Source organism: Pelobates fuscus, chromosome 13, assembly GCF_036172605.1.
Source record: "Pelobates fuscus isolate aPelFus1 chromosome 13, aPelFus1.pri, whole genome shotgun sequence".
Classification (NCBI taxonomy): domain Eukaryota; kingdom Metazoa; phylum Chordata; class Amphibia; order Anura; family Pelobatidae; genus Pelobates; species Pelobates fuscus.
Genome location: NC_086329.1, coordinates 78607339 through 78633820, shown reverse-complemented (window position 1 = coordinate 78633820; position 26482 = coordinate 78607339). Strand labels below are relative to the sequence as shown.

The window sequence follows — 26482 nt, the reverse complement described above, 5'->3', positions numbered from 1 at the left end:
TCTTTATCCAAGGAGAGATCTGACTGCCATTCTAATTTGTTGTAAAATTGGAAACGCTTCAAATTGGGGGGGGTTTTGCAGCAAAAAACTATACGAGAAAGGCCAATCTTGATGGATGCATGCCTCTTTTCAGCCTATGTAACTAACTATGTAACATAACTGAAATAAATATGTAGATGTGTAACAATATGCGATCATAAACCAATGCATGGATTGGGTGAAAGAAGGAAAGAAAACCAATTCCACGGAAGAGGCTTCGAAGTACAAGATATTCTTAATGTAACTACTGTCAAGTGAAGTCATTCTAATAAGCTGTTGGTGTCATAATTTAGCTGTTTATTTCATTGTCAAAGTGCTTTGTAAATGTTCCCTGATGCACAATTCCGGAGGTCTGGAGATTTGTCCCACAACCTGTACCTTACATGCAAGTCAGCTGAGGAGAGATTGCTTATGTTGAGTTGCTCTCATGTAATGTTTAATAGCAGATACATTTGTCTGGCTGGCCACCTCAGTTAGATGGACCAAAAGCTATTTTACCAGTTGACTATGTGAGCAAGGCTTACCAAGGCCTAACCTCTGCATGCCATGTCAGGGGGCTATATATGCATATCTCTGGGTGATTGTTTCCATGGGTCTAAAATAGTAATTGGCTCTTGTTAACCAGATTGGTGAGATGAATTAAATGACATTCTGATTGGCCATGTCATAAGAACATGGTGTGTTACTGTCTCTGGTTGGCCGTTTCAATATTTACTATAAAATAGATTCTGTATAAACCTCTGTTTAAAGAGATTGCTTATGAACAAATTAACTTCTCAACTAATTAAATATTAATAGCCGTCTACCCGAGCTATTCTCTTCTTTTTAATATCATTTATTTAATTGCACTAATTACATTGTTCAATGCTGAATTGCTCACATACAGCAATACTACAGGTAATTCTACATTCTGATCTCCATTTCGGAATACTCTTTATGATACTGAATAACTTCATGTTTCAAACTCCATTCTTGTCCATTAGAATGCCCACTAATGGGATCTACTTCAAACATACTAATCTCAGTTCTTTTTATATCACTATATCTTCATATATGCCTTAGTGTAGTCCGGTAGCTCCATTAGTAGCTTGTAGAGTTTGGCACAATAAATTGGTGCCTAATGAGTGCATGAATTACATTGAAGTGCATCGAAGCTGCTCATATTGTAATTGAAATGTACATGAATTTGGCATTCTCTCTATTACATAATATTTGTTTCCTCTTTTTCTACAGCAATTAATGAGTTTCCAGATGATTTATTCACTATTAAAGAACGACAGAGAGGTGCCGTCCTACTTCATATATTCTGTGTAAGTCTGCATTGTATTTAACAAGACCACTTAATAGCCAATGTAGGGAATAATATGTATGTTATGTGTTTCTCTCTACCTATATATAGGTACAGACAGCATGTTGTGTTTAGAATAGTTGTGCTTATTATGAATAGTCATCTAGAGCTTTAAGAAAAATACAACAATTGGGAAAGTGCATTTTACAGTCTCGGCAACATTTATGTCTTAATGTTTATTTCAGAAGTCTTCCTTAAACATGTATTTATTGTAGAAAACAAGCAAAGAAAAAAGTTACCTGCACACTTCCCATATCCCTATGCATATTTAAATAAATTAAGATTATTTAATAACTCCAATGGCTATTAGATGTAGTAGCCCACCTGCCACGTCAAGGCAAACCTCTTAGGTGGGTCCTTCACTAACTATTCACCTTGCTTCCTTGAGATTCAGGCAATGATATCTCTGAGACAGAGAGGGGTATTTTTCTAAACCTCTACATACTTATTAACCCTTAATACGGAACACATGGGGTGGGCGGCAGCATTGAAACATGGCTATATGATGCAAAAATGAATGCAAATACACAAAAGATAAGTCATGGGCGGCAGCAACGACCATAGTACACATCAGCCCCAATACATACAAAACAAGCAAAGAAAAAAAAAAGTTAACTGCGCACTAGCCCAAAGCCCTATTCTATGTAGTATTTATTATTGTTTATGTATTGCCAACATTTTGTGAATTCACCCAGTTCTAGAAGAAGTTGCATCTTTTATTCGTGATTAGAGTATAATATTTGCACACTCTGTGTTATAATTTACGTTCTAGAGCCCCTTTCTTTAAAATAATTACCACCTCATTTTTTTTTCTATATAATGTGATTCTTAACAAACATTTCTCCCTGCCTTGTTTCGAATATTGGTCTCTTACCATTTTCCAATGACTTACACTTTCAATATATCAATAAATGAGTATATACCATTTATTTGACCATGCCATTGTGTTAAAATATTATTTCAAGCACCATAACCACTTCAGTGGAGATCCAGGTAAGAGGGCAAACCATTACTAAACAGTTTGCCCTATTACCAGGTGATTAGGCAAGAGTACTCCTGGAATTATAGCACTACATTTTCTTGTAGTGGTTATGATGCTTGTAGTAACCCTTTGACATGCATTTGTTAACAAAACATTTTTTTTTTTAAATGGCAGCGAGATAGTTTAGTAATACACCAACTGCATAGAGAGGGGTATTTTCTAAACCTCTACATGCCCATTAACCCTTAATACGGAACACACGGGATGGACGGCAGCATTGTATTGTATTGGGCATGGGCAGACTAGATGGGCCGAATGGTTCTTATCTGCCGTCACATTCTATGTTTCTATGTTTCTATGTAACATAGCTGTATGATACAAGAGTGAATACAAATACACAAAAAAAGTACAGTTTCATAACCTTCAACCTAAAATAAATGTTAAAGGAACACTATAGTCACCTAAATTACTTTAGCTAAATAAAGCAGTTTTAGTGTATAAATCATTCCCCTGCAATTTCGCTGCTCAATTCACTGTCATTTAGGAGTTAAATCACTTTGTTTCTGTTTCTGCAGCCCTTGCCACACCTCCCCTGGCTATGATTGACAGAGCCTGCATGGGAAAAACTGGTTTCACTTTCAAACAGATGTAATTTACCTTAAATAATTGTATCTCAATCTCTAAATTGAACTTTAATCACATACAGGAGGCTCTTGCAAGCTATTAACATAGCAGGGGATAAGACAATCTTAATCAAACAGAACTTGCAATAAAGAAAGCCTAAATAGGGCTCTCTTTACAGGAAGTGTTTATGGAAGGCTGTGCAAGTCACATGCAGGGAGGTGTGACTAGGGTTCATAAACAAAGGGATTTAACTCCTAAATGGCAGAGGATTGAGCAGTGAGGCTGCAGGGGCATGTTCTATACACCAAAACTGCTTCATTAAGCTAAAGTTGTTCAGGTGACTATAGTGTCCCTTTAAGTTGGGATTGTTGCTGATAAAAATCTGGGAGCATGCCATGAAAATTTTAAGTCCAAGTAGGAAGAAAAAGCACCAAATTAAAATAGATTATTTATTAAAGTAAAATAAATAACGCGATTGTCCCCTTGCTTATTATCCATAACATATTGTACAATTTTGCACGGGAATTTGTAAATCAAATGAGCAGTTTATTACACATTGTGTTCCCACCGGAGCTGGCTCCATATCAGTGAGCCTCAGAAGCAACTGCTAGAAAAAAGAAAAAGATTTAAAAATATTTATAAAATGCCAAATGAAGATGGATGTGTTTCCACAGTGCCATAGCTTGTAGAAAAACTATAAATTCTCACGCTTTCAGAATGGATATACAAAATTTGCACACATTATGGTTTACAATGAAGTTTCTGCACTGCAAATCTATTTTGCTAAATACCAGTGTGTTTATTTAATTTATTTTTTAATCAAATAAATTTAGAATGCTTTTGGCTGTAGCCTTTTATTAAGTAGATGGTGGAAATCACGATGGCTGCCTTTATAATAAATCTAGATAACATCACACAACCACAGTGAGCCCATTAGGCTGCGATCATCTTATAGCAGTCTGTTTGATAACACAGCTGGTTCGATCAGCCTGTTTCACATCTGTCACATTGTGCGCCTGAATCTTTCTTTACAGTTGGATGAAGAGTGCGTAGAAGGGCACCAAGTATTCATTTTGTTTGGCATTGCTGGGTTCTCCAAGGTCTAAATGTCTTTAATTGTTTAGATTTAGAATATTGATGTTAAAGATAAGAAGATCAAATATGTTCTAAATCCATTCTATGTCTAACTGGCTTAAATCATATTGTATAGAGATTATTATTGAGCAAACTACAACCACATGGCTTTGCGAATCAATGATTCAAGTGTGTGGAACATATCAATACAATGTATGTTGAGATTGGACACAGTCCTTGAAGACTTACTATAATAGTCCTTGCAGACTATTGTTCAAAATAATGATATTTATTTTTAACTCTTGGGTTTTTCATTTTTTGTATTAGGTTTTAGGCTCTAGCACCAAGACCTCCTAGACCACCAATAAATCAGCCTTCGGCACTACAGATGTTTTGGATGACATTCCCCTTGATGCTTTGTCATCAGTTTGGCTGTAAAGGGCAATATGGAGATGTAGTATACAACATATTGAGTACTGAGGGTTGTCAATCCCTATTCTAGACGTAGCCTAAGCTGCCCTCACTGAGGTGTTCACTGGTCCAATCCAGTTTATCTTACAGACAAGCTTTGGGGGGCATGTGGTGCATGCATGACAGTCGCCATGGCTCAGTTGTATGCTTCTCATGAGCAATAACCCTCCCGGTTATTTGATTGACAGCGGGTTAGGTGCAGCTAAGGACTTCGGTTAAAGTTCATATTTTCTATTATAATCGTCACTATTATAAATAAAACAGAGGGAAACATTAAGTTAACTTTGACTGTACTGACTTGCAAAAATTAGTTTAAAAAATAAATAAATGAGCCTAACTATTTATTAACATTTTCTAAGTTTTCAAGAACTCATTGAGTGGATAGACCTTAGGTTATTTTGTTTATAAACATATTGGTCATTATGAAATTAAATGTTCTTTCATTTGCTTACAGGCGCTGTATATGTTCTATGCATTGGCTATCGTTTGCGATGACTTTTTTGTACCATCATTGGAGAAAATTTGTGAGGTATGTATTCTGTGTTATAGAATGAACAAACCAATTACTGTGCCTTGGCCCACAACCATGTCCCTGTTGACCTCTCAATACTAGCACTCTGGTGTGCTTTGCCATCTGCTTAATGTCCCTTGGACTTGTCCATCTCCTGTGCAAATGGCATGTGTGAAGGAAATGTTTTTAAAAATCCTCATTAGAGTTCATGAAGCCATGCTTGCAACTATCCAGGACACTACTTATACGTGCTTTTGTAAAATATTGGGCAGTAATAAAGAACACTACACTGCACAATATCTAAGCACCCTCTGGCCTCATCTAATGTTATCTGGATTCCACTTTGCTTAAAGTGAAATAAATAAATTTGTGCGAGCATATCGGATGGTTTTTGTTTTCCAAACACTGCTCAGCTCATTAATTCCTCTGTTTCTGTCGGTGTCTCGCTATCCTATAAATCCCGCAGAAGTACTTACCGCATACAAATTTGTACCTGTAAACAGAGGCGTTTTAAGCTGGCTTCAGATAACGGCAGCTGCTGTCATATTCTCCAGCATTCTAGCGTTGGCTGTGTTAAAATAAAAAATAAAAAGAAAGATACATGCATTTTTCCATTATTTCTTATGACAATTCCATACAAAGAAGGATTTTTCCCCCCTAGTTTGTTGCAAAATTGGAAAGCACTTCAAGCTGGGATTTGTTGTTGTCTTCTTTTACACCAACAGCAAAAACTGATGTGAGAAAGGCTGAACTTAATGGACACAAGTCTTACCCTATTTACCTATATAAAGCAAAGTTGAAATTTCTGGCACGCATCAATATGCGCTTGACAGATGCTAGGCATATTAACGGACATCTTTGGTTCCCCATCACACAATAGTTTGGTATTTGTATATTTACCTTTGACAGTAAAGAGCCAAGTAGAGGAGCAGATCGGTAGAACCAGTAAAATACTAATCCAGAATGTGTGAAACTGAAATGTTTATACAATGGAATTTCCTTGTCCTATTGGTGGAGTCAGCAATATATTAAGTTGCTGTACTATGGAGATTGGTGTATTGAGGATTCTTTGAGACAAAAAAAAATTAGTAATGTGCCAAAAATCTCTGCACCTCACTGAAATTCATAACACCATGCCTGACGTACTCCTACAATTTAAGCAAACGGGTAAGGTAACAATAAATACTATATATATATATACACAAAAATATGTAGAACATAGGCTAGCACTCACGGTCTTGTAGTAAAAGGTAGAAATCTTTATTCAGTTATTCCATAAAATCTCGACGTTTCAGCCCACGTCCGGGGCTTACCTCAAGATCAACAAACAACCAATTTTGGCTGTGGCTATTAGCACCTGGCACTGAATGTTATGCATAATACTGCAGGGTTAATCTGAGTGCAAGGACTGGACTACTTTTTAAGGGTTAATAAGCATATATGAATGTATTTAAAAAAATACCCTCTCTGTCTCATTAAAAGATATTTTTGCCAGAAGCTCAAGGAAGCAAGGCAAATGGTTAGAGTAGGACCCACCTAAGAGGACCCACCTTGACGTGGCAGGTTGGCATACCCTCTTATGGCCATTGGAGGTAACTAAAAACCTCCATTTGTTTAAAAATACATAGGGATGTGGAAAGAGCGCAGGTAACTTTTTTTTTTCTTTGGTTTTTACTATATGTATTTTGGCTGATGTGTACTATGGTCGTTGCTGCCGCCCAGGAGTAATGGGAGTTTGAGCGCAGGACTAGTTTCTTTGTATTTGTAATTCATGTTTATCCACTTATAAAGTAAATAGAAGTGACTTGCTGTCCTGCATGCCACTGGAACGCTTAATGTTGTGACCAGCTGTTAATATTGCCATTCCACTGGGAAACTCATTGCGCATTCGTTTGTCTATTAGAAACGTGTCAGTGCTTTATTTTCTACCTAATTTTGCAACTTTGGAAATCTTGGCATCAAGACTGCACGGAGACCTTTTCAACACATACCAAAGTGAATAATTACGAAATCTGTTTTGTGCATCAGGAGCCAATTCAGAATATTAGCTGTTTATCTTGAATTATGCAGAAATAACAGAAGCCGCTTGTGCATGCATAATGTACTAACATATGTTAACTCCAACTGCATCCCAGCTGAATCTACATCAATCACGCGTCTGCCAAAGCAAAAATTCCAGCTCTTTCTTGCCTCACTTATATAATCTGGACCACTGATACAAGCTGGTTGTCGGGGTATATCAAGCTATAGTCACTAGTCCTAGAACTTGGCTGTGTGTGCTGAGCAGTGCTTTAGGACTCTAAATACTTTCTTTTGACCCAGTTTCATTGCATTTACCTTTTGTCTCTTGCAGAAGCTGCATTTGAGTGAAGATGTTGCAGGAGCAACTTTCATGGCGGCCGGGAGCTCGACTCCAGAATTATTTGCTTCCGTCATTGGTGAGACCGAATGACCATTTGGTTGGGGATAAAACTAAAGATCCATTGCTAAAGCAGGGGCATTCGGTTACATTTTGGTTCCATTCTGCTGGTGCTAGTTTTAATGAATCTCATTGCTGCAGTGAGACCCGTTTATAAATGTAGAAATCAATTTGTGTCAATGTGGTTTCAGTTCAGTTGATAGTGAGTAAAGTCAACAATTTTAATTGTCGAATTGAAGAGAATTTAGCAATACGTAAGTTTTTTTTTGCTATGTACTATGACACATTCATTGGTATTAGGGATCTATTTATTTCAGTGTAGTTTCAGTTAAGATTGTACAGCAAAATAAAGAATATGAGAACAGGGGGGAAAAAACAGCAGCTTGCACTCTGGTTAGTACCGGCTCAGGTCTCCAAAAAGATTTTGCCCACTTATACCATTCCATTGAGAAACTACACCATTTGCATATCAAATCTCAACTAGCCTTTTAATTTAAGGAGACCCAGACCTGCATGTTCCCTTTGCATGAGAGATGCAGCAACTCCAGGCCTCGTCAGTGAGGTGTAGCTGACACTACAAGTGAGCAAAACTTCTTTTTAGACTTGAGCAAGAAGTAACCGAAGGCAAGCTACCGATTTATATTTGTGTTACTGTCCTCTGTGTTCTTATATTTTTAGTTTTTGCCTCATGGCATTTGCTCACTCCCTTAGTTACAAATCCAGATTTAGTTAGAAATTGCCCAGTAAGGCATTGAAGGCAGTAAAAAATTAATTAGTGGTGTTTTATATAAAAAAAAGCCATTCTGGGGAAAAGAGCTAAAAGTGGAGAAATCAGCAATGTGTTAGTTTCCATGGTGATTGCACCACTTTTAGAACTGTGCACCAGAACTAATTTTTTTATGTAACCCCTGGTATTAAAAAATTCTCCCCATTTGTCCTTATTTTTCCCAGTGCTGGTACTTTTCTTTTCTTTTTTTTTTCCATTCTTTATTTTTGTTTGTGCATGAGTTAACAACTGGCTTGCTACGCCACAATAGCTGCAGAAAGCCATTCAATAACATAACATGGCATGAAAAAGATACTGTGCACATTTTGTTTTAAAGTCAGATGAGAGATAACGAAGTGATTAGGCATTTCAAGTGCGAGACTTGGTCGATCTAGGTTATAATGTACAAGCTCTTATAATTGTCCGTGACATTAGTATGTGGTACAGTTACTGTTTAAGTTACATGCTAAGCTAAGCAAATTAAAATTACTGTGGTTAAAACTCTGAGAGTCTAATTTAGATGCACATTTTAGAGGGTCAGTTAATAATCGTGATAGCCCTTTGTGATAGGTTTCTAAGATGAGAAACAAAGCCTCTGGATCCTGGCTAGCATGGGGAGTTATTACAAGCTGAGTGCCACCAGTCTAGATAAACAAACCTATCCACAACAGTGGTCATGACATTACTTCGCTACAGATAAACATGCTAGACCTAGCTAAATAAAACTCTGTTTATACTTGATTGTGCTTATTTGAGAAACATGCATTTTGTTTATCAAGAACATAAATCAGACAGGTAAACCTTAATAACTTCGAATTTGAGGGTGGCAGGGCTGGGGTGCGTCCATCATCTGGAGGCTCTGTCCATCCTCATCCTATGCCCCTCTGAGGAAGGCCATAGCCTTGCATTAGTTGTGGTGTAAACAGGTTAAATGTCCCTCTCGGAGGTCGCCGCAATAAACTACCGGCACACCGGAGTGGGGTGAGTGGCTGCTGCATTTGCCCCTTTGATGATGCAGAGTAAAGCCGTCTTGTGTGGAGGCGTGGGTGCTGGGTGCGCCCGATCTTCCCCACTTGGAGGCTCTGTGCTCGGGTCCGCTGAATCTTGTCTGGGTGCTTCGGGTTTCCATCCCCCTGCGCTCTTTTGCGGGAGAGATCCTGGTGAGTATCAGTAGCTGGTGCGGTAGGGGATGTATTTCGCTGCTTGTTCCGATCTGGTTGTTTGCTGGTTGTGTGAAAGTTTTGCGGCTCTTCGCGTCTGTGCTTTGGGGCATGGTTCCCCCTTGTGCTATTGCCTGTAAGCAGGTGCTGCTTGCCTCTGCAGCGCCGTCTTGGTGCTTTCGGCGTTTGGGGGGTAATGTGGCTGTTTTCAGGCAACTTGGGAGCCCCTGCCCTGGCTCGGGGTGAGTGCCAGTTGCGTACTGTCCGCTGCCGAAGGTATGTGTGCCTCTTGCTTCACCACCATCTTGGGGACTTCATCCCCGCTGTGGCCGTAGATGTCTGCCACAGGGACATAATCGGCTGTGGAGATGGGTGTGCTTGTATTTGCACTAGGGCAGACTGCCTCCTGTCCTCTAGCTTCTGCCAGAAGTCCTCAAGAATTTTGTCAAGCCTATAACCCAGGTTGCGCACCTGTGCACTGGAGTCAGGTTGCCACGTGTCTGCCGCCATGCTGAAAGAGGTGCTTGCTGTCTGTGGGTTCAGTGGCTTCTCCCAGTGTTTCTATTAAGTTGCCAAAGCCTCTCAGAGGTGGACCAGGATTACCCCCACCGGTCCAGAGGGGGGGGTGACGGGGCGCTAGTATAGTGGTGTGGGCTGTGGAGTTGCACCGGCCTGGGGGATCGGCCGCCTCTCCCGCCCGGCTCTCTCCAGGCCGCATGTTCAGAGTTTACCACGATAGAGTGTCCGAGTCTCTAGCCTCTTTTGAATACTGCAGCCTGATCAGGAGGTATATTAGTCGCTTGGTTGGTTGTAATTTCAGTTTGATGAGACTACAGTTGCTTTCTTTGTCAAATTTGCCCCCCGTGCTGGTACTTTTCAAGATGTTTGAGTTGGCTTTATATGTATCAATTAAATATATCACAGTCTTTGTTTTTTGTTCCCCCTCTCTGAACTTAATATTCCAGTTGTGATCATAACACGTAGTTTTACAAAATGTTATGTATATTTCCTATTGTGTTTTTGTCTTGTCAGTGCTAATTAAAAAGAATATTATATTAATTGTACTTTATTTGTTCTGAGCACTGCTCCTTTAATTTATCCTAATATCAGATTAAACTGCAGTTTTTGAGTGTGTCCAGGCTGTTTTTCCAATCTAGTTTGGGTATTCTTTAATATTGGTAGATACTATGAAGAGCCTTACATGATTGTTGGATTAGATTATTCCAGTAATCCGATGCTAAGCAAAACTGTGACTGAAGGGCTTGCAACCTACAGGGACCGCATGATTGGGTAAATTACATACATGCTATATATAAGTAAATGTATATTGATTAGGGCAAATCAAATACAAAGCGAGACCGTTGACAAATTCAGAGAATATTTATGAAGAGGACAATGTGGATACAGTAACTCTGTTTACCTCCCTCTCTAGGTGTCTTTATCACACATGATGATGTGGGAGTTGGAACTATTGTTGGTTCTGCAGTTTTCAACATTCTCTGTATAATTGGCGTGTGTGGTGTTTTCGCAGGACAGGTAAGCTGGTGTTTTTATTTATTTTTTGACGGATATTTTTACCAAGGAGGACATCACGGCACCCACCTTAATTTTTTAGAATTGTATGTGCCTGCTTTAAAATTTCAGTTTACCACCGTGATAACATACATTAATCTAACTGGAATTAATTACAAAACAGCTGGCAATCCTTCATATTGTTCTCTCCCGATTTCACATCCCCCTGATTTGCTCATCCATCCCAAACCATGAACACTTTGAACTGTCGTTTTGAGACCTGCCGATGCGATAACCGATGTTCTGCTAAAAGTTTTTAGAAGCTGATGTTCTGGAGATATTGTTTGCAGCTTAGCTTACACATTGCTGAAAATACACTGAACATCTGTGTGTACCGTCTGTGTGTTCACTTCAGGTGGTGCGTCTGACGTGGTGGTCGCTTTTCAGAGATTCTATGTACTACATACTATCAATCTTAGCACTAATCATTGTAAGTACTTTTCTAAATATCAGCATGAGAAAAAAATAGAAACTGTGTAGAACCCAGTAGAGCGTAAAAAAATAAAATAAACGTTTCCTTGTGTTGAATTTCTTATTTTTAGTACAATGGTTCAGTAGGTTTTAAACATTTTATTAAAAAAAAGATGAAATATTTGCATTCTAACTCCCACCCCCACCAAGCACCGCTGGTTATTTTGAAACAAGTTACTAAGGTTTGAAATGGTACAAAACAATTTGCTGATCAAGAAGAGAAGCATGCTGGGAATTATGTTCAAAGCACAAAGACCAATAATGTTAGTGCAGAGGTGTATACCTCCCTATCTCCCCCATTGTACCTTTGTCCTAATTTGGAGACCCATATCCCGCTGTCGCTATTATTTTTGTTTTCCAGTTCTTTAACCCCTTAAGGACACAACTTCTGAAATAAAAGGGAATCATGACGGAAGAATTAAGAATATTAACATGTATTCCTAATGCCACAGTGCTGGACTACATATGTAGGTGACGCCACCACGCCCCCATAATGCAGTAAAAAAAACAAGTACTTTTACTTAGCTTTTCTCCATCACCACACTTCTTTCTCCACGACCAACCCCGACTCCATGACTGAGATCAACAATATTAATGATCCTTATAGAGATGCATTAAGTCGATTTTTTAATTGATCTTAAAATACACAATATAAAATAACTATTACGTGTTTCACCAATATGGCTTTCTCAAATGTTTTATGTTAAAGCCAATAAATCCAGCAAAGACAAATCTCCAAGAACTGACCAATAAATGTGGAAACACTTGCGATTAGTTAGAAGTAATTTTGGGGTACGGTTTTAAAAGAGGTGCAATCACCATGGGAACCAATGGAAGGTACATGATGATTGCTCAACATAAAGAATTCTGCCTCAGAACTGCTCATTATACAGAATCCCTTGCATTGGACGTGTGTATATATATATATGTGTGTGTGTGTATATACACACACACACATATATACACACATATACCTCTTTCTTATAACTGCTAGGAGAATTGAGGGCAATTTTGTTATTTAAACTATTCTAAATATTTTGTTTTTATTTTTTATTTGTTTTTTCATACAGTTTATATATGATGAGGTTATAGATTGGTAAGTACTATCTGTCTATCCCATTCCCTGTATATTATCTTAATCACTGCACCTTTTAGACTAAATTAAGTTTAAATAACACATGAAGTGGCTAAAATACATCGAGGCATATTCCTTATAATGCAGGCATTGCTCCTACTCAATGTCACCCCACACCCAACAGGGCAGTGAAAAGGTTAACTGCACCCCTGTGCCAAATTGCATTTTCCGACTCCTGCTAGTGAAACTTCAAATAGAAAGAATTCTCATTAATTACTTTTTAACCATTTAATGATGAATGCCTTTAAAAATATATTCACCACACAACCTCCTTCTCTGCCTGCTGTTCCCAGCTTTGAAATGCAAAGAAGGTTTATTCCTTGTGAACTCATCTGTTTATTTTCTGTTTTGCAGGTGGGAGAGCCTCTGTCTCATAATTATGTATTTAATTTACATTCTTATCATGAAGTAAGTTGGCAGATTTGCTTGTTCTTTTTTTTCTTTATTTTTCTGTCTTTAGATTGATTTATACAGATTAAATATTTGGTCTGTAGACTACTTGAAGGACTACTGAAAAATAATTAGCCTTTTCATAATTAATTTTTAGTCCTCTGTCTGGTGTGCAATAGGCTGTATTCCGCAGTCTCCTTTCCTGTGTTGAACATGTGTTTGGTGCAGACAGCAAGTTAATGTCTGAGAATAAGGAGATATTCTGCCATTGATCTGAAAGTGTGTGCCATGCACCCTCAGGTCTGCTGCAGGGATAATCACTTGTAATCTTTGGTGACCAATCAGGAGTTTGCGTGTCAGCTCACATGGTTCTTACCAAAGATTAGACTCACATTGTTTTAACTTGAGTACAAGATTAAAGCTCTGACAGTTACAGTGTATCCATCTCTCTGCAGCCTGTACGTCTTCCAAGGAAAACAAAAATACAGATTTCTACGATTTTCCCCAAAAGCCCCCAGAAATTACCTAGATAATAGTTTTTTGTTTATTTTAAAAAAAATTCTTGGGGGTTGGGGGGGATATACAGAGTATTCACTTATGTGTGAATTGCCAGAAACTGTAACAGACTTTCACATTTTTAGCCAAAATGAAAATATTCTCCCAGTCATCCATGTTTTCAATTTAGCTATATGAAACTCCTTTTGAATATTCAACAATTCACATTTTATTGACTAACCGTCGGAAAACCTAAATTTAGGCGATAATTCAAGTAAAGGATTATTGTCCACTGATGTCTCTTTAGAAGAAGACATTGCAGTTATTATTCTCTCTCTCCCCCTCCTGGCCAGCAAGATTAGTGATCTGCTGCTCCTGATTGTGGCTATTAGGACAATACTGCATTTACTAAACCAGTCAGTTTTTACTGGTTTACTCGAACTATAAAGTGAATGAGGACAAATACTGCATTTCTGCAAAGTGAGGCTAAATCTGAATTGTAAATGCTTTGCAGTAAGCTGTAAAAATGTCCTTTTAAAAGGAGACACATCTCAAAATGTTGGTTGTTCCATAGAAATTAAGAGATTATATCATAGGGCAGATATGTGTGTCATACAGGTGTATGGTATGGCATTTTTAGACAAAGGCAGATGGAAAAAGTATTTTATTTTATCACTATATGGGGGTTTTGAGCTTTGGGTTTACCATCTGAAATTGTGGGGTTCAGTACAAATATTCATATCCCTAATGTTTCCAGGAACTTTTCCGGTAGCTTTCCATCGCAGCCATTTCTAGCCATTTAACAATCTGAGACCACACTTGTAGGGGTTGTGTGAAAAGAGTGGACTTCTAGGCTGGTGCATGCAATTTATGCGAGAAAATGTATGTACATTGCATTTATGAGCAAATAGAATGTGGGGAAAGTGTGTTCGAAGTATGTACAAGAAGGTGTGCGTGCTTGGCATTGCCCGCCTTGTAGTGTACCCATAAGTAAAGACACTTTAATTAGCATTTATATATTTATGGGGATATGACTGTATTTATAGTTGGGGTCTATATATTGTAGCGGAGAGCTGATTTCCCGCAGCTTAACTCCACTAATATATTAAAAGAATGCAGGAACAAGTAATAAATCCAAGAGAGTATCCAGCACAATCAGCAATAAAATCCAATAGTATCCCATCACCTTTCCCAATCCCTGGACGACACACAGTATCAGGAGTAGAAGTGAATTTTAATGGCAACATTCCTGCTTTTATGAGATTCTCCCATGCAAGGGAGGGATTCACCACAATTAGTACAGTAACCAATCCCATAGACGTTGCCTCCCACACATCTCCTCCCCTTACATTAACAATTAACATAATTATACAGTGCATACTTTTCCCCACTTCTTAGATGTACCCCAAATAAATACACCTTTAACCCCTTAAGGACCAAACTTCTTGAATAAAAGTGAATCATGACATGTCACACATGTCGTGTGTCCTTAAGGGGTTAAATATAGTACCCCCTGGTAGCCCTGATCTGGGTGAGGAACATATACAAAAATCACCCAGATCAGACCAGGGGTTCGGGAGTTATGGGAAGGTAAAGATTTGACCGACTGCATGGGTAAAGAAGCCGAAAATAGTTGCATGAGATCTGGCCCTGCGGTCAGTCTCAGTTCGTGCCTCAAAAGTCCCGAAAGGCTATACCATCCATAGTTAAGTTGGTAACCGGATGAATCCCCTAGTTTGTGGGATTCATGCTACCGAACGACGGGCCGTTCGTGCGTTTCCATCTGTACTTTCTGAAGCCCTGGACGTCTAAGCGGTGTTCGGTTAGTCGAGTGTCCGTTTTGAGTTCCAGACACTCAACGACCAAACACCGCTGTTCGCGGGTTTAAGATGGCCGCCGCCACGTGTTCGGCTGCCGAAATGGCGGCCACCCAGGGAATAAAGCAGAGTGTTTGTGCGTTCAAGGGAATGTAACAAGCAATTCGGGAGGTAAATTACATCCATTCTTCACACCAGGGTGGTCCGGTTGTTTGGTACTTTGTTCGTATGGTGAATATAGCCGTTCACATGCAAGCTGGTATATTCTTATACCGAACAAAGTATGGCCACATATAGTTGTATGTAATTCTGTATAATCCAGGCACAGGGGAAACTCTGGAGTGCCAACAATAAAAGGAAATAGATGGGACAGCCAAAAGGGGTTCTGCTGCATATATACTGGGTAGTTTCTAGAGATGAAAAAGAACATTCTAAGCTGGAATTCTCTGGTGTAAGGAAATTGTGTTAGCCAGTTGGTTTCTTTTGATTTATTACTTTTTTCTTTTTAACTGCTAGATACAACATGAAGATGCAACATTTATTTACCATCAAACGGAAGAATGTTGGGAATGGCTGCACGGTTGGCAGTGAGCTGCAGGATGGTAATGTGTATAGTGACTTTGTCTGTGATGATCCCTCCGTGCCCCTTTTGTGGAAAGGTAAGGCTAAGCAGACAGGATGAGACCATATCTTCATTATTTCGTATTATATTTGTAAATATGTTTGGAGAACTTGGCTTACCATGAGTATTGAATACTTAAATGGAAGGAAAGTATCACAATATAACATAATATGTATGGTAGAACCTCAGATGCCCACCGTAACATACAATAAGTGAGGCAGAATGTCTCCCTGCTGTAAAAGATGTATGTCAGAAGCACAATTTAGTGAGTGGTATGTTGGAGATGTCCCTCCTCCCCCAATGAGGAATATTTATATCGAGATGTACCCAGTGTGGTGTATGTATTAGAGATGTGCCCCTAGTATGTAATTTGTATTTGAAAAGCTCAGTTCATGTAAATGGTATATGGCAAGTAGTCCCGCTAATGTGAATGGTGCATGGCTTAACCCCTTAAGGACACATGACGTGTGTGACACGTCATGATTCCCTTTTATTCCAGAAGTTTGGTCCTTAAGGGGTTAAAGGGATACTATAGTGCTAGGAATACAAACCTGTATTCCTAGCACTATACTTCCTCACCACCCTCCTCCCCCCAGCAGTGTTAGTGTTATCAAACCCTTACTGTACTTGCAGATTCCAGCACTGAGCTCTCTCGGTGCTTAGTTGGTGCACCACCCCCTCTGAAGTCACCCGCTAATGCTTTCTTATGGGGAAATAGCAGACGCTGGATGTAGAGCGTGAGGACGTCTACCGTCAGTTCGATGACCAATAGTCGCCTTACCACCAGGAAGTGCCTCTGATTGACAGCCAATAGAGGCAATCTTAACCTTGCAAGGCAATTATTGCAATTTCTCAGAAACTGCAATAATTAACATTGCACGGTTAAGGGTCACTGCACCCAGACCATGGCAATGAGCTAAAGTGGTCTTTATTTATATAGTGTCCCTTTAAACCAACTCTAATATTGGAATTGTTTGGTAAAAGCCAACTCTAACATGAGGTATGTATGGCAGCTGAACATAGTTTGGACCATTTCACGTCCAGTGGTAGAAAATCTTACGGCCCTGATGTTTTGATCTATAGGATTTCACTTATTGTGCAGACTTACTTGGCTATCAATTCATATATAAACTAAAGCTAACATCTGAAGTGGAAGTTGTGGAATCAATAAGCATTTGTTGTTTATGATGCTTGTTACCAAATTAGAAGTGGGCTGATCGCGATTAATGACCCAAATATAACACCTTACACTCAGAACAGAACTCACTCCGGTGCTCCCATGGAAATCGGTTCAATCTTTATATGTTTCATGGTGATGGGCAATATATTTCCTCCCATTAATAGCCAGTAACTGTTTGCTTTCTGTGAACCATGATATTGCTTGGAAGAGCTATAAATGTTTCACATTTCCCAAAGAGGATCTTACTGGCCGATCCCGTGGGCTGTAGTTGTGACAGAGTTATGAATATTGTACGATTTATTGCCATATGACCAGTTCTCAGTTTTCTTGAACATTTCCCAACTCTGAAACTCATGCACTCTGCAAATTAATTCACCACAGGCCACTGTGCAGTGATTCACACTCTTGTGTTAGTGAGTAATCTTTGCATTAGATATCCAGGGATGTGACAGAGTCCGGCATTGCGTGCTTGGTCTGTGGCTGCAATGTTTTGCTTTTTCTCCATAAATGGTGAAATTCAGCAAATTGCAGTCAGCGTAATTGATACGTGTGATCGACACTGGTAAAAAAAAGTAACCCTAAATTCAGTAGCCCTATCAGCCTGGTTTAAAAAGCCCAAAATAAGCAACTTGCTTTGTTTTTGGGTAGTGATAATAATCTGTTCTGCAAAGAAATCACAGACCGTTACACATTGCATACTGTGCACTTATTCTCCGCAATCATACGTAAACACTCTGCAAATGGAACACACGTACATACAGTCTTAGCACATACATGAACATATGGTACACAGATTTGCAGCACAGCTAGATATACATATTGCATTCTGTGCACATATTCTTTGTGTACACATGCAGATAAACATTGCATACTGTACGCAAATTCTCACTGAACATAGGCCCATACGTCATACCGTTCACACATACTCTACGAACACACAATTACACATTCCATGCTGTGCCCGTGCTCCATGCATATTCATACTACTCACACATTCTCTGCACACAGATAACATTTTGGGGATTGCTATAATCACTATACTCCCTTGGATCACAACACTTGCTCTTGTAAGAGCAACCTGCTTCGCTCTCTGGACTAGGAGAGGTCTAGCCACTGGAAGCTTGATCCTGGTCTTGGGTCCAGGGTGGGTGGAGGACTGAGACCCTAACCAAGCTGCGGCGGTTTGTGGGTTTGCAGTGGTTATGATGTTCCGGTGCGGTGCTTATGGTACTCGCAAGTACTAGGAAGCAGCAATTGACGGAGGTACCCGGTCAGGGCGCCAGGCGGTCTGTCACACACACAAATAAACATTTTATAGAATTGTTAGCCCACAAATACAAAACACATACTGTGCTCAGTATATTTCCATCACATACATGCACATATTATCCGCACACCTAGATACACAAGACATTGCATACAGTGCACACTTATTAATTGCACACGTCAATATACATTGTATACTGTGCACAAATGCTGAGCACAGGCAAATACACATTGCTTATTGTGCATATATATCAACACACACAGATACACAGTGCACACATTTTCAGCACGCGTAGAAATGGGGCTGTGTTCCTCTTGTAGAATGTGTCCAGTAACACAAGCACATGTGGCCTGGCTCTAAGTGGTGGATGGGATAAACACCACATTTAGGCTGCCTGCTGGTTTAAAGGGTATGAAAGGGCGGCGTATGTTTCACTAACCTAAGGTGGAGTTTTTCTAAACATCATTTGTAAATTACAAACACATCCCTTTGGCTGTACTGAACAATTTAACACGGAAATTATTTTTCCTGCAGCCACTGATGTAACTGCAGCAAAATTCCAATATTAGAATTAGACAATGACACTCTGTTAATCCCTTAAAGTCTGAAGATATAGCACTCTGCATTTATGGTCTGGTCCCTAACAAGCCTATATCAGCAAGTCCTATTTATCAAGTATTGCCAGCTCTCTATAGCCACCAAGTGAGCGAGACAATGCATGTAGGTATTGGATCCTAAAGGAAAATATTGTTAATACAAAATTATACTCTCGTGATTCCCCAAGGGATTAAATTAAAAAAGCATGCTTCTCATTTAATGTGTACATAGCAGTGGCTGCATGTGACCAGGCCAATGGACTCACTTTGGAATGGCTGATCCAACATATTCCTAATTAAAAAACACACGTTTTCTGCATTACTGCCATTTTTAATTTTTTTTTTATTACCCCTCAATATCTTGTGGCTTTTAATTTGTTAATTAAATCCAAATTAAAATGCAGAAGGCTTTGCCCAGTAACATTCTATAACAGACTCTAGAACAAAAAATAGAACACTTGTATTTTACAAACCAAAGCTCCCAAGTTACCAAGTCATTGAAATTTTAAGAGCATGTTGCATTTTAGTTAATTTATTTAAGGGGTTTGTCTCAACTGAATCCAGATACTACTCAACCAAATGTATTTTTAAAAAAAACAAGGGGGGCGTGTCCTGGACGCGGACCGGAGCAGTCGCATGTAGCTGGAGCTCCGTGCCGCGACGGCTAAATAGGAGTCATATCTACAGAAAGAAAGCCGACTAACATACAAAAAAACGCTATCCGACGACAGCATGTCCCAGACAAAGGGCAGGAGGACCGGGGAGAGGGGAGAAAAGAACAATTTCTTTGCCTCGAGAGCAGGACAAGGGAAGGCCTCAACCCTGACGGAGCACGTCCAAGATGGCGCCGGCGGGGAACTCGAGACAGAGCCCCTGCAAGGCGAAAATGAACAAGACAGCCCTCTAACCCACAAAACCCTGAAAAGGCTTCTGGAAGAAATGTCTGACAAAATAGTGGGGAAGGTGGACAGAGCCATCAAGGACCTAAGTAAGGAGATACAGGAGATTGGTCAGCGCACATCGCGCACAGAGGATCAGCTCTCAGAAATGGCGGAGGCCCACAACTCCCTAGCTGACACTGTAGAGGGCCTGGTTGCAAGAATGGACGCCCAGGACCTCAAAGTTGCAGACATTGAAGATAGGGCACGCCGCAATAATCTGAGGATAAGGGGTGTGACAGAATCGGTCAAAACAGAGGACCTCAACGCCCACATCACCGGCTTGCTGAGAGAATTGGCCCCGGATCTACCACAAGATCTGCTCCTGCTGGATAGGATTCACAGAACCGCCAAACCAAAATTCCTACCGGCTGACACACCAAGGGACATCCTACTACGCATGCACTATTACCATGCCAAAGAGGCGATACTCAATGCCAGCAGAAAAAGGAAAGAATTACCTACGGCATACAAGGGGACCACCATCTATGCGGACATATCTTCATATACCTTGAGGAGACGACGAGACTTCCGAGACATAACCACGGCGCTCAGGGACAATCATCTCCCATATAGATGGGGCTATCCCACCAAACTTCTAGTGCTGAGAGAAGGGAAAACTATTGTCATGGGCTCCCCGGAGGATGGCCACAGAATCTTGCGGGAATGGAACTTGGCTACCATATCGACGGAGGAACAAGAGGGGAATAGGACCAGGGCCCCGCAGGAATGGAAGAGGGCGAAAAAGAAATAAGAGACAGAGACTTTACCTGTGGAGGAGGACTGGTGCTTTAAAGATCGAGATGGTCAACTAAGGGGCAGGGTAACGTACTATAATGTAACCAGCACATGATATAACTTGTAAACTCGTGAGTGAGTAAGAAGAGTAATAAGGGCTTCTATAAGTACAGCCATATACGTTAAAAAAAAAAACAAAAAAAAAAAAACAAACACAAAAACAATAAAAAAAAAAAATAATAATAATATTAAAATGATAAAGATAAAAATAACACAAAATGATCCCAGAGTAACCGAGGGCCCAGAGAGTTTAGACCTTTATCTCCCACCCTGACCAGCCGTTTGTAGTATGCTACCACGACTCATCCACATGGCCGAGATGCGCAGCTAGACAAGCATCCACAGATGCCTCATCCCAGGCAGGGACTTACTGTAGCGGTAGTTAATCCACATTGAAACACTAGATAAGAATAATGAAAATCTAATAGAAAAAAAAAAAAGAAAAAAAGCATAAAAAAAAAAAAAAAAAAAAAAAAAAATATATATATATATATATAAACAAAATAAAACAAAAAAAAAAAAAGATGCAAAATATAAAATAATGGCAATACCAAGAGGACTGCTCAGTGTTAGATTTGGGCCTAAGGCTTTTGCGGAAAGTTGGATTTCTCCATTGTATAAAACCATTATAGCCGTAGAGGGAGACAGCTCCCGCAGGAAGCGAGGCTAGAGCCTCTACCCCCGAGGCACGTACATGCAGTGCCACGCCGATAAAACGGCAACACCAATTAATAGGAATGTTTATGTATATATTGTTGTTTATGTATATATTGTTGTTTATGTTATTGTACTGTTGAATGTTATGTTTCACCAGACTTTCACCCCATATAGTGGGTTAGGTATTACTTTAATGATATTAGGGTTAGTGGGTAACCCGACTCCAACACTTACAGGGGCACTGATGGGAAATGCAACCGGCCAGACCACTGGTACTCAACGCTCCGAAACCTCAGAAGGTCGAATACAGCACACACACAGGGCTATACTGCTCGGCTTGACCAAGCTGGGAAGAGCAGGTACCCTCCTAACAGTAGACCAACACGAGAGAAATAAAGCACAACTCACTCACAAGCCACCGTGAAGATATGCACACTTAATGTCCGAGGCCTCAATTTACCTGTAAAACGTCATTTGCTCAACAGGGAAGTTAGAACCCTAGGAGCGGACATACTATGCCTCCAAGAAACACACTTCAGACACAACGACCATCCAAATATATTACCCATAGAGTACCCTTACCAATACCATGCCACGTCTCCCACGAAGTCTAGAGGAGCTTCCATCCTAATACACAAAGCAGTCGCATTCACACTACACACAGCAGAAATAGACCCGAACGGTAGATATGTCATAGTCCAGGGGCTGGTCAATGATATACTATACACCATTGTAAACATATACTCCCCAAATACGAACCAGAGAAATTTCTTGCATAAGATCCTAACCAGAATAAAACAGACCCAAGCAGGGATTACAGTGATAGGGGGAGATTTCAACCACATATTTGACCCACAACTAGACACCACTCTTCCACCCCACCGAAAACACCACCGCCCATTAAAGAGACAATGCAGAGCTATTGTAAAACTCCTACACAGCCACCATTTTTATGACGCGTGGAGAGTGTTGCACCCGACAGACAGAGCGTACACCCACTTCTCGGCAGTGCACAACTCCTACTCCAAAATAGACGGATTCCTACTCTCAGGAGCCGCGCTAGACCAACTCTTACACAGTGACATACAGCAGATCACATGGTCCGACCACGCACCAGTGACTATAGAACTGAAAAATAACTATGACTTTAAGCATCGCAGCCCGTGGAAAATCAACAACTCTTTGCTAAGAGATAGGGAATTTGTCAACTCCCTAGAGGGGGACCTAAAAACATACTTTCACCAAAATGACACAAAAGACACCACAGACGCTACATTGTGGCTAGCACACAAAGCTGTAGCGCGAGGCCTGCTAATTCGCAGGGCATCCTACCTAAAACGATCTCGCCAAACTCAACTAAGGGCATGGCAGAGGGAACTGTACGAGTTGAACAGCCTAAACCAACAGACCCCAACGGCTGAAACGAAAGCCAAAATACAACAAGTCACACAGCTCATACACAAACAAGCACTAGATACACTGAATTACCACATGCAGAAGCTCAAGATATCACATTACACACAAGGCAACAAGGCAAGCAAATTACTAGCGCAACGACTAAAACAGAGACAGGCATCCCAGAAAATCTCATATCTCACAGACACATCGGGGAAAAAAATCTCTACGCCCAAGGGAATAAGTGAGGTGTTTGCCACTTATTATTCCTCATTATACAACATCCAGAAAGAAACGACAGTAATTCACCCAACGAATGTTAGCATAAGAAGCTACCTAGACGGGGTACAACTACCCAAGCTTACACCACAACAACAGGACACTCTGACGGGACCGATAGAGGCCCAAGAGATCATGGACATGATCAAGACCCTCCCGTCCGGGAAATCCCCGGGACCAGACGGGTTTGACAACCAATATTATAAGCAGTTCACCACAATCCTAGCGCCCTACCTAGCCAGAATGTTCACAGAAGCAGTCCAAAATGGCGAACTCCCCAGAGACGTACTGTCTGCCCATATTGTCACGCTCCCCAAACCCAACAAGCCTCCCACAACTCCGCAAAATTTCCGTCCCATCTCCCTCCTCAACACTGATGCGAAGCTCTTCGCTAAACTATTCGCAAATAGGCTGGGAAACATCTTACCACACATCATACACAACGACCAGGTGGGATTCGTCAAAGGGAGACAGGGAGCAGAAAACACTAGAAAGGTCATAAACATCCTTTACCATCTAAAAGCCCAGCAGAAAGGGGGACTGATGGTCTCCCTCGACGCGGAAAAAGCTTTTGACCGCCTGCACTGGGGGTTCCTGCGGGCAGTTTTAAGCAAGTTTGACATTCCACCTGGCTTTGTGTCAGTGGTGCGAGCCCTCTATAGCGAGCCCTCAGCAAGAGTGCTCAATGCAGGGTTTCTGTCCGAACCGTTCAAGCTCACGAATGGTACGAGGCAGGGTTGCCCCCTGTCCCCACTGCTATATGTCTTGGCATTGGAACCGCTGGCGGTGAGGATACGCGACAATCCAGCGATACATGGTATAGAAATAGGGGGGAGGGAGTACAAAACCAACCTGTTCGCAGATGACATATTGCTTACTCTTACACAGCCACACATATCACTACCAAACCTACTGCAGGAAATCAAGAACTACGGGGAACAATCGTACTATAAACTAAATGTCACAAAAACCCAAGCGATGGGGATAGGACTACCGCACAGCTCTATAGAACACCTCAAGCTCTCATTCCCACTGGACTGGAGAGACGACCACCTCACATTCCTTGGTTTGAGAATCCCGAGAGACCCGCAAGGCCTCCTGGAACTCAATTACGGGAGATTATACAGAGAATACAGTGACACACTGAAAAAATGGGAAAACACATATATGACATGGGTGGGGAGATTAGCGGCGGTTAAGATGATGTTATTGCCTAAGTACCAATACTTACTTAGGACACTACAGATCCCCCTCCCCATTACATACATAAAACGGATGCAAAATGCCATCACAAGTTTTATATGGGCACACAAAAAAATAAGAGTAGCAACATCGATTCTAACCAAGACTGTGGACCAGGGAGGGCTGGGGTTACCGGACATGAGGACGTACTATAGAGCGGCAATAATTTCCACGGCCCTGCAAGCTCACGCAGCCGACAACCCACCACAGTGGGTAAAAATGGAATCGGCCTGGACAAACCCCAAAGGCCTTAAATACCTCTTATGGGTGCCGCACAACCGACGACCACCGCTCCCACACATGCCCACCACCACAGACACCCTACTCAGAATCTGGGACAAGGCTAAATCGCAACTAGGTTACACAAAAGCTTGGTCACTGGCTACCCCCATATTCAGCATTCATATTGCGTACCCCACCTTCGACCACCGCAAATGGATAGAAAGAGGATGTACACTAGTCAATCACCTATATAGCAAGGGACACATGAAACAATTCCCAGAACTACAAGTAGAATATAACCTACCACTAAACACGATATTCTCTTATTTACAATTGAAAGGAATATTGGCAAACAACACCAACCCGACCACCCCAATAACTGCGAGAAGAATAGAGCACGCATGCATATCAATGACTTTGCCCAAAAAACCACTTTCACTCATTTATGCAATACTAAATGACCCGAGCCAACAAAAACAGGGTGACACCTTTAGGGTAGCATGGCACAAAGACATAGGCAGGGAATTCTCAGACGACCAATGGTCCAGAGCCTTTATGGCTCACAAAGGCAGGTCTCGCTGCTCATCCCATCTAGAACTTATGCGCAAACTACAGTACAGATGGTATCTCGTGCCAACCAGATTGGCGCACATATACCCGGGCTCCCCCAAAACATGCTGGAGATGCTTAACAGGAGAGGGCACCATGCTCCACACCTGGTGGACCTGCCCGGCCATTAGGGAATACTGGAGGAGAGTAGAAGAGACGATACAAGGTGCACTACAAATCGAATTCGAGCTAAGACCGGAATGTGCCTTACTACTCATGACATTAGAAACTTACACAAAAACGCAAGCCAGCCTATTGTTCCACATAGTAATAGCAGCCACCCTCCTAATAGCAAGGAGATGGAAACAAACACAAACACCCAAATGGAATGACCTGATACAACAAGTATCACTTAACTTGACTTATGAAATAGGGACCAACCAGCAATCCCAAATAGCAAAACACATCATGCAAGCTAGACAAGATTGGGAGGTCTTTGTGGAGAAGCTAGGACCAGTGGACGAGCTGGAGCCGTGAAAAAAAAAAAAAAGATAAAGTTAGAGGAAAAATAAAAGGGAAAAAAACAAAAAAAAAAAAAACAAAGAGGAAAATCTTTAACAGTAACGGGTAATCGTAGGAACTGGAGAGAGGCGAGGAGTGATGATTCCGGATAAGTAAGATAGAGGTTTACGGAACGCACCCACTACTACACCTGACCCAAAGCATTGAAGAAATAGAACCCACACTGTACATAGTTGAGGGGAACCAGGCCTAACTATCGCAAAGACCAACAAACACGGCAAGATAGCCGGAAGCTTCGTAAATCAGAAGAAGGGCTCTGGGAACTCCCCATCCTCCCTACCCCCCTCTGTCTTCCACCCCGCCTATACCCCCTTGTTAATATACCCCATACCCCCATCCCGGAACTACAAGCATCAGATATGTTCACTAACAAACGAACGAGAATACCCGCAGCAATTGGTGCAATCACCTCAGCACGCTCTAGTAGCTGCTAACACTCAGTAAACACAAGGCATAATTGTACCACATTACAGTTAGTTACTAGGTTGACTAGTCAATCAGCAAAGGTTCCAAGACAAGTCGATAGATGACTCTAAATGGGTATAAAATGACCCATGTACTTATATGTCTGTTGTAATCTATATGATAATCTGTATGATACCCAAGGAAATTCTCCAAAACACATAAAGTGTCGAGCTGTCTCTCAGTGTCGAACAAATCTGTCTACATAGAACGACCATATTGCACATATTGTGATGTTGTGATGTTATACCATGTGAACTATGTCAATTACCAACGTATGCCAGACATGTGTAAAATGTTCATCCTTTCCCCCTCCTTTTTTCTCTTCTGTATCCCTTGTTGAGAATCACGACAAAATAAAAATTGTCAAATTGGAAAAAAAAAAAAAAAAAAAAAAAAAAACAATTAAAATGTGGGGG

The 26482-nt window shown here is 40.8% G+C and overlaps 1 protein-coding gene across 2 annotated transcripts in view; it reads left to right on the top strand.

The window, feature by feature from the left end:
- SLC24A4 (solute carrier family 24 member 4) overlaps positions 1–26482 on the top strand; it is a 188043-nt gene that overhangs the window by 122228 nt on the left and 39333 nt on the right. Inside the window, exons 3-10 of one of the 2 annotated variants that reach the window (XM_063440501.1) lie at positions 1273–1349; positions 4993–5067; positions 7403–7487; positions 10827–10930; positions 11322–11396; positions 12508–12533; positions 12927–12980; positions 15791–15876. In XM_063440501.1, coding sequence (XP_063296571.1) covers positions 1273–1349; positions 4993–5067; positions 7403–7487; positions 10827–10930; positions 11322–11396; positions 12508–12533; positions 12927–12980; positions 15791–15876 — 582 coding nt within the window. Of the gene's footprint in view, positions 1–1272; positions 1350–4992; positions 5068–7402; positions 7488–10826; positions 10931–11321; positions 11397–12507; positions 12534–12926; positions 12981–15790; positions 15934–26482 lie in introns of both variants that reach the window. The other variant, XM_063440500.1, reaches the window with a different exon arrangement.